At 43.0% G+C, this 18,286-nt stretch overlaps 1 protein-coding gene across 2 annotated transcripts in view; it reads right to left on the bottom strand.

Annotated features, from left to right (window-relative positions):
- The window catches only part of FBXL15 (F-box and leucine rich repeat protein 15), a 32,712-nt gene extending 15,048 nt beyond the window's left edge, over window positions 1-17,664 (bottom strand). Inside the window, exons 1-3 of one of the 2 annotated variants that reach the window (XM_088475625.1) lie at window positions 17,506-17,578; window positions 6,058-6,126; window positions 1,010-1,169 (exon numbers count right to left, since the gene is read on the bottom strand). In XM_088475625.1, coding sequence (XP_088331751.1) covers window positions 1,010-1,169; window positions 6,058-6,083 — 186 coding nt within the window. In that variant the 5' untranslated portion in view covers window positions 6,084-6,126; window positions 17,506-17,578. Of the gene's footprint in view, window positions 1-1,009; window positions 1,170-6,057; window positions 6,127-17,505 lie in introns of both variants that reach the window. The other variant, XM_088475626.1, reaches the window with a different exon arrangement.
- Window positions 17,665-18,286: the final 622 nt, after the last annotated feature.

The following is an 18,286-nucleotide window of genomic DNA, read 5'->3' as shown; positions in this document are numbered from 1 at the left end:
ACAATATTTTTAATAATTTGTGCCTTAGACAAAGTTTGTGTACATTGAACCATCAAAAATCAAAGGTTTCATTTTCTCAGTCATTCCAAAATTATTCCGTATTTCGGAATATTCGGATATGGGAGACTCAACCTGTACTGGCAATTAATGCACAACACAGAAGAAAAAGAAAAACATAAACAATACCTAGTAAACTAACAAAAATAAATAGGTATTGTAAGCCTCAGACAAGATTAAAACCGTTCCGAAGCTCATTCTAACCAGTGACCGGACTACCACTACTGTATGGGGTGCCATCACCATGGGGGTAACATGGGGCACCACTCCTGTAGCCCCTGCTCTACCCTCCCAGTTTATATTTAGATACTATGGGAGCTGGCTTGCAATTAAAGCATTAGCTATATGTAGGAAAAAAGGATAAAATCATGCTTTTAGATTTAGAAATTAAAAGGGGACTTGAATTCAACTAGACAATCCATGGGTCTTTTGTTATGTTAATACATAAATCCCAATAACCTTTCCCTAGTGAAGGGACACACCAAATGTTTCTAAAATCCCCTTACAATTGCAGCAAGTCCCAAGGCTGAATGAACAAAATGTCAGTGGGATTTGAGTTGACACATGGTGCCACATGGGAAGTCATTCATAATTTGTACCAATCACAGAAGTGAATATACAGTATTGTCCAAATGGTGTTCTCTGTACAAGTGGAATCCAGATCCATTGAGATATACTGGAGGGCATCAACAATGTATAAAGCAAAAATACATCCTCTTTGAAGGATGCAACTGCTCAGAGTTCCAGAATAAGTTTTCGCAAATGATTGGAAGATGAAATTGTATCTCAGGAAGAGCAGGGAACTTCCCACTATTTATTAACAAGCTTCCATATGACAAATTCCCTCACTGGTTACACACCCGTCCACCTAGTATGTACCCAGCTTCACTGTACAACACTGTTGTGAATATGTGGAAACCTTAATAAATAGAATGAAAGTAAATTGAATTACCTGTGTGGAATCAAAGCTGCGGCAGTTGGCCAGATAGAGCTGGACCAGTGTCTGGAAGGCTTTGTTGACCCTCTGCAGACTTATGATGTGTCGCAGAGGTAAATATGAGAGGATATGAGGAACAAGCACGTCTTCCCAAGGCAGGTCCAACAGGTTGAGGCTGTAGAGCAAGAGAAGAACACATTTTTTAATAACTGTTAATTCATGTGAGGTAGCTTATTGTTCCCTAAACATAGGGACCTGGCAGGCAATATTGTGGGTAAAATGCATACAATGGCTACGTCTTCCCACTTGTCTGGTCCGGAGGATGAATGACAGACCTACATAGCTTTTTTTTTCCAAAACATTCATGTAATCAACACAAATAATGCTCGCATAACATGTGTGTTCTATTTACAAACAGTCATATACTTCTTTTTATATGTTACAGCCAGTTGGAGTCGCTAGTTCCACTACACCATATCAAGATAGCAATATGCTTTCTATTGGAGGTATAGCAGTAGCGGCATCTGCTGGCTAATTCAGGTACTACATTCCACTACAACTATGGAGGGAGAGCAAAATCATAAAAATAGTATTTAAAATGTAAAAACTTGTTTTTAATTTAAATAACGAAGGGTGGTCCTAATGAAAGCCTGCAAAATACAAACCTGAAAGCATTTCCATGGATACCCTTTTTGCAGAACGTATATGAAAACCAAATTGTAAACACACAAAGAGAACTGTAAGACAGCTGTTATATAAAAATCTTGTCCCCCTTTAGATACGGATGGGAAAAAACAGTGTATAAGGCCATCACTGCCAGGTCTGTACAAGTCACTGAAGTATCACTGTGATGTTATTCACTCTCCTGCATTACATGACATATTTTGAATAAAGATAGACATAATTTAGTGAACGTTAATTGCAATGCAATTTACATTCAAATCACACAGCGAGCAACTGAATTTCACAATTGCAAAAACATATGATAAGTAAGCTTTGTAAAGTTGAAAGTAATCAGAGTATTGCTGGATATATCAAATAGACAGAGGATTTATAGGTATGTTTAATTTCCAAATGAATATAAAGACATATCTGTAACTAACTATATTCTGACTACTACTTCAACTATTGTACTATACAAGAACTGACCAGTTATTTACTGTACACACAATATTTACCAACATTGCTCATAACTGCAAATTTACAGTATATCATAAAATTTGTTTCACTGTATAAAATAAAAAAAAGAATACATCTATATAATAGATAGGTTGGTGTCTGTCTGTTTGTCCTTTATGAGTTTTGTACCTAGCTCCACCAAATTTGGCATGGTGGTATAGTTTGACCAGGATTAGGGTTTTGCCTAGGTTTGAACCTCGTCAGGGCCACACACTGTCACACAATCCCATAAAACTGAGACACTCTTAAATTACACAGGTTCTGGGGCTGGCTTCATACACACACTGGGCCTGATTCAGACAATCCGTCGCTCCGGGTCTCGCACCAAAGGGGGCGTGCTGTCGATGTTGAGTGACAGCTCGCCCCCTTTGGTGGGTGGGCCGGGGGTGGCTGCCCAAACGCCTACCGTTTGGGGCCAGCCCCACTGACATCACAAGTGATGTCAGTGGAGAGATTCCGGCTCTGTTAGAGCCGAAATCTATCTGGGACTTGCGGCCATGAGACCCTGCCACAAGGGTCTCGTTGCAAGCCCGATGGTCGCGATGGTCTTGACCATCGCAACCATCATCATGGCCGCTCGCTGTAGCTGTGGGTGGTCACCCACAGCTATGCGAGCAGCCAGGAGGCCCTGATTCAAAGCGAGTGCTCTGTCAGAGCGACCGGGTTTGAATCAGGGCCACTGTCACACTCTGGCAGGCTAATGGGCTGCTCAGCATTTGATACATCCCACTAACTACATTAAAACTGTGGCAGACAGCATAATCAATCCACAATCTTTGATCCTGGCAAAGCTTAACATATGGAGATTACAAACAGCAGGGGAGATTAATCGCAGCCACACAGTGGCACTGCAGACAGGCCCCCTTCTGTCTAGGAATGGTACTCCAGTCCCGGCATTCCACCCTGATGGCAGCCCTGCTAGACATGGTCTTCAATGTTGGTCTGCAGAGTGATTTCAGGGGGTGGTTCAGCTGCGGATGCAGTGACAGGGGTCACGCAGATTCAGGATTATCGGCAATTTGTACATGCACCTGACCCATACTGGGCATGTGCAGTATGGGTCTGCAATCCTGCAGGCAGTCAAGCAACAGACTGTCAGTGATTGACAGTCTGCTGCTGTTTCTGGGCGGGGAGCGGGAGGCGACGGCCTCCGCTTCCTAAAACAGAGGCATGTTGCCGCGTTGGGGGGAGGGGGAGTGGAGAGGCCTCTTTTAATCATCGGCGGCGGCCGACTTGCGTGACCCCATGCTCACTCAGCCAGCTGAAGGGATCGCAGATGCAGCTCAGTCAGATGAATAATGCATGCAGGAGAAGTAACGCCTCCTGCTGTATTACCATATTACAGCAATCGCAGCTGCTAACATGTTAGCATAACCGTCCGCAGCCGAATCACCCCCTCTGTTCTGCAGTGATTTCTGAAATACAAGTGATTATGGAAGCTATACTGATCTCTATTCTGTAAATCAGTCTGCTCCTGATATACCCCATTCCAAACAGCATGAGAATACACCTGCCTGCCCTGTCATTTACTCCTAATTTGCATAGTTATCCAGGTTATAGACGAGGACAATGTAAAGAAATGAAGGCTGCAGGTGTACTTCAGGGCCCCAGTCTTCAACCCGGGCAATGCCGGGTATCCCAGCTAGTATATAAATGTATTGCCTGACACAAATACAGGACTGAAACATTGCTGGGTGTTTCCACAGCTATATTACTTGTAAGACAAGTGCTAGAAAGTTGTGTACCGTATGTTTATCTATGCTAAACTTTGTCCCACACTGGTTACAAAGTACAATACATGACTGAGTGGATTAAATGCTTCCTAAGAAGCATATCAGGGGAAGTGTCAGTGTACAATCTCCTGGGGTGTGCCAACATTCGTCTACATGCCCTTACTGTAGTACTGTTTGCTAACCCGCGCTGTATCTTTCTCAAGGTGTAGGTGGCCAAAGTGATAGTTAAAACTAAATATGGACACACTGCATGCACAGTACAGAACTGCATAAAGGGATGCATGCGTTACTCTAAAAATGTCCCAAAAAGTGCCTCATCTCAGCGGGGCTTTATACCAAACTGCAAAAGTACAGTAATAGATAGCGACCAATCAAACATTGGGTCTCATTGTCGACCATGTACACAATCAGCTGAAGCTCATTTCTGATTCGCTGGCGTGTTAGTGCCCTTTGTTACTAAACCCCCCTCCCCCCATGAATCAGCAGTCACTTTATTTTATAGCTATTTTATAGCTTATTTCATTAAGTATTCTGTGCTAAATACTGAGTACAGTTTGGAAAGAAATACAGACACCTTTTACATGTCAGATAGGATTTGTGAGTTATATTCCCACCAACAAAGCCTTATCAGCCCATTCATTAATTAGTGTTTCAGCAAAAACACGTCCCCAAAGAACTGCTTTCGATTAACTGGATTTCAGTGATTTATTATCTGCCTACAGTTAAAACCTAGAACAGAATATGATAGTAAATGTTTTGTTTCATTAGCACAATTTTGTTTTTGTTTTTTACTTTACTTTTTATTCCTTGAAATGAACATAAATGCACCTAGAATATTTACATGAAGGTAATTATACTGGGCTTCTGGAAACATCCAGTTTAGCTTCAGCTGCAATGAATAAAACTCCCCAAAAATAAATTGTTCTATTGATCTAAATAGAAGACACTTAAATGTATCTATAATTGAGACAGCCCTTAGAAGTTTGGATATAGCTGAGATAGGGGGTCAGTCTTGAAACCATGCACCACTGTAAAGAATTGTCACAAGTGATGGTGTAGTGTAATGCACCAGGCTTTTTACCTGCAATTGTAAAAATAAGTGGGAAAATTAGAGGTCATTGTGAAATGGGTCTGACTGGGATATTTGATGAAGTATGGGAGATGGGTAGGGGGCGATTCATATGTTAGAAATGTATACTTAGTCCCAGTTTCCTGTTCACTTCAGGCCACCTACCAGTCACCAGCCAGGAATGCCCATCGTATTGTCTAGCTGTTTCTAATACCTGCGACACTCAGGGTTTTCAGGACTTTTTGCACACGCGTAGTAGCAAATAATCGCTCAATTGTGCAAACATCGGCTCTGCGCCCAACTATAAATCTGGCCCAGTGTCCAAAGTAGTCGAGGCTGGGATCTCATTCAGGAACTCCAGAATGTTATTGTTATACACCCATCTCACACAACCACTCAGCCGCTTTCTCCTCAATACTGTACAGCTACGGAGAGATCTGTTGTTTCTTTATTTCACAACAAATCTGGGGACTGTCAATGGGCAAATAATTAAATGCGGTACCTGCTATGTGCAGTTATGGAACGGCACATCACGTCTATCCACATTGCAAGTTTTGCCTCGCAGCCTGTGGCTGATATGCACGTGTAAGCAGCGGCACACCACCAGGGTATCCAGTTACATCGACATGTTCCGAATGTTGACATACGAATGTTGACATGGTCAAAATGTCAGCATTTCACACGTCGGCAGTCAGAGGTACATTTTAGTGTTACATTTAGGGTTACAGTAGGCTTAGGCTTAAATATTAAAAATACAGTAAGTCAACATTCTGTCTGTTGACATAATAAACATGCTGACATTTTTACCTTGTCAACATTTGTGGATGTCAACATATCACACCACACCCCACCCCACCACCCAGTCTGCTCACTTAGGTATAGTGCAATCCTGCTCCCAAGAGTTCACTTTCCTTGTGCCATTCTCAATTGTGGTGCAGTTTAGTTTTGGGTCCCCAGAGGTGGGTGAAACACTAACATTTTCCCATTGCCAATAAAAGAAAAGAAGTCATACACGCTTCATTTCTCTCGCTTCAACCCAATGATTATTTATTTGAAATTGTATATGAAATATTGCCACTTACCTGCAGTTGCTTTTGTTACTGGCCATCTTGAAGGTAATGTAAATGGCTGATATATATAATCCTTGATACCTACATAAAATGACACACATTTGATGAACTCCCAATTGTAAAACACAATGGAATATACTGATACTACATAAATAACTGTTAATAAAATTTCCGTTTTACATCCTTCATTATCATGCAGTGCTTATGCAAACCTAAGCAAATACAGGCCAATCTCAAAAACCTCTCTCTCTTAATACTTACACTATGAGGTAAAGCAACCAATCAGATTCTAGCTATTATCTTCTAGAAGATGCTACTTAAATGTTAAGTAGAATCTGATTGGTTGCTATGGGCAACATCTCTTCTAAAACTCACTTCTAAAAACTCTCACTTTAGTAAATTTATCCCTATGTCTCTAAACTCTCTTATCCTATGATTTGTATGTGCTAGATCATATATATCACATGTATTATAAATTATACCACCCTTATTATGTATACACTTAACTCTATCTCATTGAAATGTTGCTTCTTGTGACTAACGTCTCCTACAGTCTTACCCAGGCTATTTATCTCACTCCCCTACTGCCATTTCTGAATGGTCTCTATTTTACACTGTTAAGTGATTTGTCCTTGATCTAATGGAGCATACACACGGTCAGATTTGTCAGATGAACGATTTGAACGATTTTACCTAAGATTTGAACGATTTTTGACTGCATTAAAATGAATGGAATCCTCCAAGTCTGACTGCAAACACATCAGAGGTCAGATATCGTTATCTGACCATCGGGAACGCGCATCATTCAAATCGTTCATCTGACAGATATGTCAGATTTTCCTTCAGATATGAACGATTGAACAATTTTTTAAATCGTTATCGTTCAGATCTGAAGAAAAATCTGACCGTGTGTATGCTCCATTAGATTAACTTTAAAAAACGCAAATATTTGTTATCTGTTTGGAGGTCCCTGTATTAATTACCTATTACATCTATAACGGTCATAAGAAAGTAGTGGTTCTAGAACTACAAGTCCCAGAATGCCAGCTCCACAGCAGCTGCAAAGCCTAATCTGCAACATGTATATTAGCTGGCAGATAAGAACATGGACTGGATTGTAATCCAGGAGACATCTACTGGCTGTATACCATTTTTTTACCTTCTAGTTCCCAAAGTCTGTAGCCTGAGTTATTATTCCACCGAAACAAGTATACTGCATCCAGACATCAGTCAGAACAAAGCTGTGTAAAACTAATATATTTGATAAGTGATGATGCAAGAGATTACATAATCAGGAACAGTCTGAACCCACTCTGCACACCAATGATCAGACAGGTGACCCTACATTTCTAGACAGCACTAGTCCAATATACAAACACATGATTGGGAAAGCAGAATACATGTGATCTTTGCTACAATTACATTTGTTTTTCTTTTAGAGAAATTAGACAATTACAACAAATAAATACAGCACATACAGTAGTTAATTAAAATACATCTTAACCACTTAACTGACAAATATTTTTTTAAAAATGTCCCCAATTGTGGATTTTTTTATTAGCTATTTAAACCTGATTCATATCATGTAAAATCAAGTTTAAATAGCTATTAACTTCATAACATGATAATAAAAAAATTGGGGACATTTGTGCAAAAAAAAGATTTTATAGTTAAACAAAAAAAAATAGCTGTGTTCGCGAAATATATATGTGTATATACACACGAACACACATTGTATGTATGTATATATATATATATATATATATATATATATATATATATATATATACATACACATACACACACACACACACACACACAATATACCGCTGCGATTAGAGGACACCTATTTTGGCTGCTTGATTGATACTACTGATTTGTGAGCAGTTTCTTCTAAGAACACACAAACTCTATTTTTACCATCTCCTGTAGGGGTAATTTTTTTATTATTTCTCCGATTGAGCCATCAACTGCCTTTGAGAGAAAGTTCTCTTCTATGAATGGTTAATCGAACGTCATCTCCTACAGATGTGATTTTACCCCTTGAGAAGTCTATTCTAACAGACAAAACGCGTAGGGTTTTTGGTGCTGTGTCCATACGCTATGAGTGAGGATCCTGTTATTGAGCTCACACCTGTAAGGATGGAGGCAGGAATATTTACCATCTCTCCTGTTAGTGACATTGGATATATTGACACCACTCTTATGCTAGGGTAGAATTCCAGGTACAATTCAGACATGCCAAATCTGTACATCTGGATATCCATGATAATTCAAGTTGAAATAACTTTTAATTGACTTGGGACAAGATATTGGCTCTACAATAGTGTGTCCAGATGTGTGCGACTGATTTGCTACTACTCATCATCAGTGCGGACTTGCACCGACCCAATAGTAGGTGTAAAACCAAGTGTATTACGCTTGCATCAAACTCTGCATGCCGTAGTCCATAGTGGTGTCGACACACCCTTACTTAACTTTGCCTATGTGAGAGGTCCACCTCCTTAGTGTAGATGTGAATGAAATGCATACGACTTTGCATAACCCATGCAAAACACACAAGATACTCATGGCAAACAAATGTTCATACAACTCAGCATCAGCCCCCCAGACTTTTAGATATCAGAACTTTGGTTGTATAATGTGACAGATACAACTGCTAGACTCCCTAAGATAATGAACCTTCCAGGGTAGAGGACTGAACAGGACTGCTGTCTCACCCATGTCTAGAATAGACATCCCCTATTAGAAAGAACGCAACGGTACAATTGAATATTTGAATATAATAAAACATTGCAAAACTACATATTTCTACAGATATTATGACATTCGTCATATACGATAACTAGCGACCCGCAGCGGCTTCACAAGGGAGCAATTTCATCTCGCCATCAACACCCTGTTTCTCACCAATGTCACCATAACCACTACTGCTGCACTGAAGCTAGCTGGGGCCCAGCCAATGGGATGTGCTTGGAAGGGCAGGAGGATTATGGTTGAGAGACTTGTATTGCAGCTACCATAATCATTATCAATAGCATGTCCCTAGGGCTGGGGCACCTGTGCATCTTTCCGTAACCTACATGCACACCCCTCCCATCTGCCGAACATGGCGATGTGCAATGTCCTCTTTGCACAACGTACTATGTATTTCCTGGGCTTCCTGTTGAGCTTCCTCACTGTGGTGACCCTGTCCGAGAACAGCGCTGACTTCCATGGGAGGTGCCTGGCTACTGTGTTTGCATCAGGGCATCTTCATGGGTTCGTTGGAGGCTGTCTCACTCTTTGCCTACCTCAGAAGTCACGTATGAGGCAGACAGAGAGAGAGTACCTGACTTCCTCCCATCTAAAGGCTGCTGCTAAGCAACAGGGCACATTGCTACCTCCGATTGGCTCTCACGGTCTCAGAGACTTGCTTCTTTTGCTGTTTCAGCACCCTGGCCAGGTCCTATACAGCAGCTTGCTGCAAGACTTTGGGCCTGATTCAGACCCGTTCGCTAGGAAGCGATCGCTCGTAGCGAGCGATGTTTCGCAATGTGCACATGCGTATGTATCACAGTGCGCGTGCGTGAACTAGTGCAAGTGATCGGGAAGTACTCGCTCGCCCAGCATAGACAGCCCAGCTGAATGAGTGACAGGTCAAACAGTTTGTGGGCGGTAACAGGAGCTGGACATTGTAAACGGGGGGGTGGAGGTGCAAACGCAGGTGTGCTTGAGAATCTTAACGCCGTTTTAGAGGCGTGCATAATTAAAAGGCAGCGTCATAGTACACGTCACCTGGTTGAATTATACACTGAAGTGCTTGCGGAAAGGTATAGTCAACCCCAAGCGCTGCGAGCACATCCGATGGTGCTCGATGTACCAATGTTTTCATGCACTTCCAGGAGATGACGTGCGCAAGTGGGCATCTTATGAATGGATGGTGGGCGTCTGCATACACAAAGTGATCGCACGCCAAGACATAGTGGGCGTGCTAATGCTTTGTCGTGGGATCGCCTGCCTTGCTAGGCGTGCGCTGGATTTGCTTACGCTGGGAGCGAGCGACCGCATCTAGCGAACGGGTCTGAATCAGACCCTTTGTTCTGTGACTTAGTTCACTAAAATAGTCACTGCTCGGCTCCTTTTTGTCACAGATGACAAACCTAAACCTTCCTCGACCAATGCTGTATAGAATAGTAAAAACCTCATCAAAATATGTACAGTGGTTCAAGAGATTAGCCCGAACGAACAGATAGATAGATAGATAGATAGATAGATAGATAGATAGATAGATAGATAGAGGATGGTATTGGGGACGTTAACATTTGCCATAGACTTATAAACGCATGTGGCTATTTATCATTGTTTTCCAGTAAGCCAACAACAATAATGCTGATACAAGAAACAGATACCAATATATTCAGTAAGAGTAGTAAGCAGAAATATCATTCCAATATTCAGGACAGGTAATAGCATAAGAGTTAAGGTGTCTATACTCCCTACTGCATAGAATAAGTATACAGAAGCAGAAGATGCTGCATCTTAGATAACTGTCCCGCAGTCCAATTTCTTAATAAGGTCATGGTGCTTTTTGGGGACATATAATATTGTAATCAATGTACAGAGAATGATACCCTTTATATACCTACAGTACACGGATAGAAAAGCCAACAACTCTGAAACTACTAGAGGTCATACACAGTATTTACATAGGGTCTGATGCAGAGATGGATGCAAATCCCATCGCAACTGTGTCTTTGTATGCTGTGACTGTGCGAAAATATGCAAATGACGCAGCTGCCGTGTATTAGGACGCCCACCAGCAGCTTTGCAAAACCAATCACTTGTGAACAAAGACGTAGCATTGGACGCAGATCGATCATGAACGTTCTAAATAACCCTACGGTTACTCAGAATGGCCGGTGGTCTGAGACACCAGAGACTTCTCAAATGCGTACAGGTTCGCAGTCAGAGGCTGAGACTCGCCCCGTAGATGGTCCGAAACTCCTGCATTTAAGTCGATACCTTATGCTGGGCATACATTGCCAAATGAAATGCCTGTCAGACCAACAGACATATTGGGGGGGAATTAAATTGTTTTATCACTGGGTTTTTTCCCGTGATACACATGTGTTTAGGTGTGATAACATTTACTTGCTATTCAATTGTACATTTTTTGGACGTGAGAATTGTGATTTATCACGCCTACATTTCAGCCTATCTGTAACATGGCCAGGGCTATTCAATTGTTGTAAATTAGGCGTGATAAAAAATATTGGTCGACCTATTTTTCACTGTCAGTTCTCATGACCCCTAGAGGGTGTGAGTTTTGAATAAAATGTAATTTAATATTAGAATTTTATTAATAATGAACTGGTATACTATTTTTAAGGGTGAATATCATTGATTTAATCAAATATTTCATTAAAATTACTTTGTTTGGGCTCCTTTATCCCCCTCGTTTGAGTTGATTCAAGAAACTCCTCCTTAATCTTGTTACAAGAAACTGCAGCTGTGAGGAGGGAGCATGGGCCGCGTAAAGCGTCTAAGTCCTACTAAGCGCGCAAACCCACATTCTGACATCCAAAGAGCTAATTCATCGTGCATTTCTACTACAATTGTGCTCCCGCAGCTGTATGTGCCCATACAAAGCAACAATTGAATTGCTCTATCTGGGGCCCGACTCCTGCAGCAGCGGCTACAAAACAACTAAATTGACCCCACATAGGTAATAATCCAGAGGAAGTAGTAAAATAAATATTTATTATGAATGCTTTCAGTCACTCATAAAATATATACAGTGCCCCTTATGCAATGCCCCCCATACTGTTACCCCTATGCAGTGCTCCTTATATAGTGCCCCTAGTAGTGTTCACCCCTGTGCAGTGTCCCCAGTAGTGCCCCTTATAGAGTGCCCCCAGTATTGTTCCCCTATACAGTTCACCCAGTAGTGCCTTTTATATAGTGCCCCCAGTAGCGTTCCCCCCTATGCAATGCCCCTTATAGAGTGCCCCCATTAAAGGCCCTCCCTATGCAGTGCCCCTTATAAAGTGCCCCCAGTAGTGTTCTCCCTATGCAGTGCCCCCTTATACATTTCCCCATTTAGTGGTCCCCTCTATGCAGTGCCCCTTATGCCCCCAGTAGTGGTCCACCCATGCAATGCCCCTTATGGAGTGCCCCCATTATTGGTCCCAGTAGTGTTCCCCCTTATTCAATGTCACTTACAGTGCCCCCAGTTTAGGTCCATTAGTGCCCGAGTGCCCCTAATAGTGTTTCCAAATATTCTGTTCCCCAGTTTAGGTCCTCCCTAAGAAGTGCCCCCAGTAGTGTCCCCCCAAATGAATTATCCCTTAGAGTGCCCCCAGAAATGGTCCCCCATGCCCATTAGAAATACACAAAAAAATACAATACTTAACTTAATCCTCATTCCTGCACCCGCCAACTGCACCTCTGTCCTCCAACGTCTCTTCACCCACAGCGGGAGCCGGAAGGCTTGCTTGGGAGTGAGCTCCAGCCCGCCTCTGCCGTGGGTGAAATACAATACTTAACTTGATCACCACTTCCTGCACCCGCCGCCGCCGTTCGCACCTCTGTCCTCCCACATCTTTTCACCCACAGCAGGATCCGGAAGACTGGCTTGGGAGTGACCACAGCCCGTGGGTGCTTGTGGGTGCAGAGACATTGGAGGACAGAGGTGCGGACGGCTGCACCAGGTGCAGGAACGGGGAGTAAGGTAAGCATTGTATTTGTTTGTGTAACGGGCATCGGGGACCTCTTCTGGGGGCACTCTAAGGGACAATACATAAGGGGGGACACTACTATGGCCATTTGAGTGAGGACCTAAACTGGAGGCGCCGGTGTTTTTTTGTTTGTAGTGCGGTCTGCACTACACACGGGTTACCTGGCCTAACGTCGGGAAGCTGGGTCTGGCAGAGCGCGCAGTTAACAAGACATGAGAAGAAAGGATCATCACCGCCCACCAATTTTACACGCCCACATGTAACTAATTTGAATTGCGACCTAACCAGCAGGCTGGCTAGCCACGATCACTGTGAAGAAACTGGACACAGAAATAACATGCCCCCAAAAAATAATAATTGAATTTCCCCCTTTATCTGGCAGGCTGTCACCCTGCAGATATCACGGGCATACACTGTGAGATATCTCAGTGAATTGGCCCCGATATCTGCGCTCCGCCCCTGGGGAGGAGACATTTCCCCATTTCTTCCCTCTGAAGAAACAGGGGAAATGTCTTTCAGTTAGCGGCGGCTGAGCATACACTGCCCGTTGCAGCCGACATTTAACTTACAAAATATTGCATTGGACAGGCATGCAGGGGCATACTTCTATTACATTATATGTGATTCAGCAGTAACAAGTAACATACAACATAATCAAATAATGATACTTAAATCATCATTAGATTTATACATACATGCAGCTACATACAGTTCTTTATACATATACACCACCTACATACAGCTATAAATACATACATACAGCTCTACATAAATGTACTGTACACACCCTACATACAGCGCTTTATACATAGCACAACCGTTCAAATGTTTGGCGTCACCCAGACAATTTTGTGTTTTACATGGAAACTGACTTATTTATCGAATGAGTTGCAAAATGAATAGAACATATAGTCAAGACATTGGCAAGGTTAGAAATAATGATTATTTGAAATAATAATTTTGTCCTTCAAACTTTGCTTTCGTCAAAGAATGCTCCTTTTGCAGCAATTACAGCATTGCAGACCTTTGGTATTCTAGCTGTTAATTTGTTGAGGTAATCTGAAGAAATTTCACAACACGCTTCCGGAAGCACCTCCCACAAGTTGGATTGGCTTGATGGGCACTTCTTACAGTCAAGCTGCTCCCACAACAGCTCAATGGGGTTGAGATCTGGTGACTGCGCTGGCCACTCCATTACAGACAGAATACCAACTGCCTACTTCTTCCCTAAATAGTTCTTGTATAATTTGTAGGTGTGCTTTGGGTCATTATCCTGTTGGAGGTGGAAACTGGCTCCAATCAAGCACTGTCCACAGGGTATGGCATGGCGTTGCAAAATGGAGTGGTAGCCTTCATTATTCAAAATCCCTTTTACCTTGTACAAATCTCCCACTTTACCAGCACCAAAGCAGCCCCAGACCATCACATTACCTCCACCATGCTTGCCAGATGGCATCAGGCACTCTTCCAGCATCTTTTCACTTGTTCTGCGTCTCACAAATGTTCTTCTATGTGATCCAAACACCTCAAACTTCGATTCGTCTGTCCATAACACTTTTTTCCAATCTTCCTCTGTCCAATGTCTGTGTTCTTTTGCCCATATTAATCTTTTCCTTTTATTGGCCAGTCTCAGATATGGCTTTTTCTTTGCCACTCTGCCCAGAAGCCCAGCATCCCGGAGTCGCCTCTTCACTGTAGACGTTGACACTGGTGTTTTGCGGGTACCATTTAATGAAGCTGCCAGTTGAGGACTTGTGAGGCGGCTATTTCTCAAACTAGAGACTCTAATGTATGTACTTGTCTTCTTGCACAGTTGTGCACCGGGGCCTCCCACTTCTCTTTCTACTCTGGTCAGAGCCTGTTTGTGCTGTTCTCTGAAGGGAGTAGTACACACCGTTGTAGGAAAGGTTCAGTTTCTTGGCAACTACTCGCATGGAATATCCTTCATTTCCAAGAACAAGAATAGACTGTCGAGTTTCACTTGAAAGTTCTCTTTTTCTGGCCATTTGGAGAGTATAAGCGAACCCACAAATGTGATACTCCAGATACTCAACTAGCTCAAAGGAAGGCCAGTTTTATAGCTTCTCTAATGAGAAAACCCGTTTTCACTGTGCTAACATAATTGCACAAGGGTTTTCAAGGATTTTCTAATCATCCATTAGTCTTCTAACGCGCTTAGCAAACACTGGAGTGATGGTTGCTGGAAATGGGCCTCTATACACCTATGTAGATATTCCTTTAAAAACCAGATGTTTGCAGCTAGAATAGTCATTTACCACATTAACAATGTATAGAGTGTATTTCTGATTAATTTAATGTTATCTTCATTCAAAAAAACAGTGCTTTTCTTTCAAAAATAAGAATATTTCTAAGTGACCCCAAACTTTTGAACGGTAGTGTACACACCCCCTACATACAGCTATAAATACATACATGCAGCTCTATATACGTACACTCCACCTGCATACAGATCTATATACATACAAACCCCCTACATGCAGCTCTATGAGCCTAATTTAGATATCTACAGAAACTTTATGGTTTACGTACATATTCAATATTTGTGGGTCTGTACATGAACATGTTAGCACGCAGTGTCCCCAAGTCGCAGCATGATTGACATGCTATGGCCATTCGGGGGCGGCACTAGGCTGTGTTCCCAGAAACAGGGGCACGTCGTCCTCATTTCCTGGGAGTGCCGCGGCCAGGGTTTACGTCGTAGGACGCAGATTTCCAGTCAGGCTAAGTAAGCTTCAGCTTATGTAGCCTGGCAAAGCAGCAACAGATGGTCACAATGGTGTATTGAGGCAGCATCTACGGACACTGCACTCGGATTGCCGATGCATGCAGGAGGGGTCTATTTCCAACAGACAGCTCCTGCTTCATTAGCATATTAGTTGGATGGTATTGCACAGCTATATCCTTGCGGCTATGCAATACCGTCGGAATCAAGCAATATATACGTGCACCCCCCCTACATACAGCTCTGTATACGTAAACCTCCCCTACATATAGCTCTGTATAAGTATACCCCTCCTACATACTGCTCTGTATATATACACCTCCCCCACATACAGCTCTGTATAAGTACACCTCCCCCACATACAGCTCTGTATACGTACACCCCCCCTACATACAGCTCTACATACGTACACACCCCCTACATACAGCTCTACATACGTACACCCCTCCTACATACAGCTCTGTATATGTACACCTCCCCCACATACAGCTCTGTATAAGTACACCTCCCCCACATACAGCTCTGTATAAGTACACCTCCCCCACATACAGCTCTGTATACGTACACCCCTCCTACATACAGCTCTGTATACGTACACCCCCCTACATACAGCTCTGTATACGTACTAGGGATGTGCAGGCTCGGATAGGTTCGAGTTTGCACGTGGAGTTCGGATTTTTCCCTCCAAAAAAACGGAACTCAGAACGAGGCAAAACGTCATCTTACATGGACGAACATCATCATTCCTGGACAAAAGACCAGGAATGATGATGTTCGTCCATGTAAGATGACGTTTTGCCTCGTTCTGAGTTCCGTTTTTTTGGAGGGAAAAATCCGAACTCCACGTGCAAACTCGAACCTATCCGAGCCTGCACATCCCTAATACGTACACACCCCCTACATACAGCTCTGTATACGTACACCCCCCCTACATACAGCTCTGTATACGTACACCCCCCTACATACAGCTCTGTATACGTACACCTCCCCTACATACAGCTCTACATACGTACACCTCCCCTACATACAGCTCTACATACGTACACCTCCCCTACATACAGCTCTATATACGTACACCTCCCCTACATACAGCTCTATATACATATACCTCCCCTACATACAGCTCTATATACATATACATACACCTCCCCTACATATAGCTCTATATACATATACATACACCTCCCCTACATACAGCTCTATATACATACACACCCCCTACATACAGCTCTATATACATACACACCCCCTACATACAGCTCTATATACATACACACCCCCTACATACAGCTCTTATACATACACACACCCTACATACAGCTCTTATACATACACACACCCTACATACAGCTCTTATACATACACACACCCTACATACAGCTCTGTATACATACACACACCCTACATACAGCTCTGCATTCATACACAGCCCCTACATACAGCTCTGTATACATATACACCCCCTACATACAGCTCTGTATACATATACACCCCCTACATACAGCTCTGTATACATACACACCCCCTACATACAGCTCTGTATACATACACACCCCCTACATACAGCTCTGTATACATACACACCCCCTACATACACTCTGTATACATACACACCCCCTACATACTGTACAGCTCTGTATACATACACACACCCTATATCCAACTTGGAAATACATTCAAACCGCTTTATATGTATACACTCCCCCTAGATACATACATCTCTATATACATTGGCACCTCATACTGTACAGCACTGTTTACATGCACACCCTTACATACAGCTCTAAATTCATACCTACAGCTATATATATACACATTCTGTCCGCTACCATATACACACACACACTCACACCCTACATCCCGGTCTATCTATATCCATAAATATAGCTCTATAAACACACCCAACCTACAGGCAGCTGTATACACAGTACGATCACACACACATCCCACCCTACACGCAGCTCAATATACATGCAGCGGTTACACTGCGACCCCCACCGTTAGTTGCCGGCTCCTCTCCAGTCCAGTCCCTGTCTCTAAGCCAGCTGTCAAATCTGCCGGTTTCCCATGGCAACGGCAAGTGACGCAGCATTTGTCGCAGATATAAGACGTCAGGCAGCACATTGACGCCATCTTGGTGAAGGCGGGAGATACGTATTTTGCTGCTGTACAGTGTTACTGTTATCTCTATAATGGCTAGCTAGGTACTGTACATGACACGTTACATTTGTTCTTGATGTGTGTCACAGGAAAGATACATACAGCTACTTGGATCTGCAAGGTGTTTAATGAGGAGAAGAAATGGCTGTAAATATAAAGTAAACTTCTCCCTCCTCAGAGGCCTGTGCTAGACTTTCCAACAACATGACCTGTTCCACCAGGTACAAATTGCTCTGCTCCTGGACTTCCCACCTAATTTATGATTGCAGCCACCTGTGTTGAACTAGGTAATTGGCGAGAAGGGTGTTTTAACACAGGTTGTGGCAATCATACATAGGGTAGGGATTCAGTATGATTTACCGCCGGCCGCAGGTAAGTATTCTCTAACCTATTCTACCCCCTAACCCTCCCTTAGGGGTGCCTAACCTCCCCCCTAAGTGCCTAAACCTAACCCCCCCTTCCCCGCCACCTAAACCTAAGTCCTTCAGGGGGGTGCCTAACCCCCCCTTCCCCTAGGCTCACCTTCCCTGGGGCGGCCTAACCCTAAGTCCCTCTGTGAACCCTAAACCTAACCCAGCGGCTGTCAGCGCCCGTCGCCCAGCTTACCTTCGATCGGTAA

Source organism: Taudactylus pleione, unplaced genomic scaffold, assembly GCF_031769625.1.
Source record: "Taudactylus pleione unplaced genomic scaffold, aTauple2 ptg000016l, whole genome shotgun sequence".
Taxonomy (NCBI): domain Eukaryota; kingdom Metazoa; phylum Chordata; class Amphibia; order Anura; family Myobatrachidae; genus Taudactylus; species Taudactylus pleione.
This window is presented reverse-complemented; position numbering and strand designations above follow the sequence as displayed.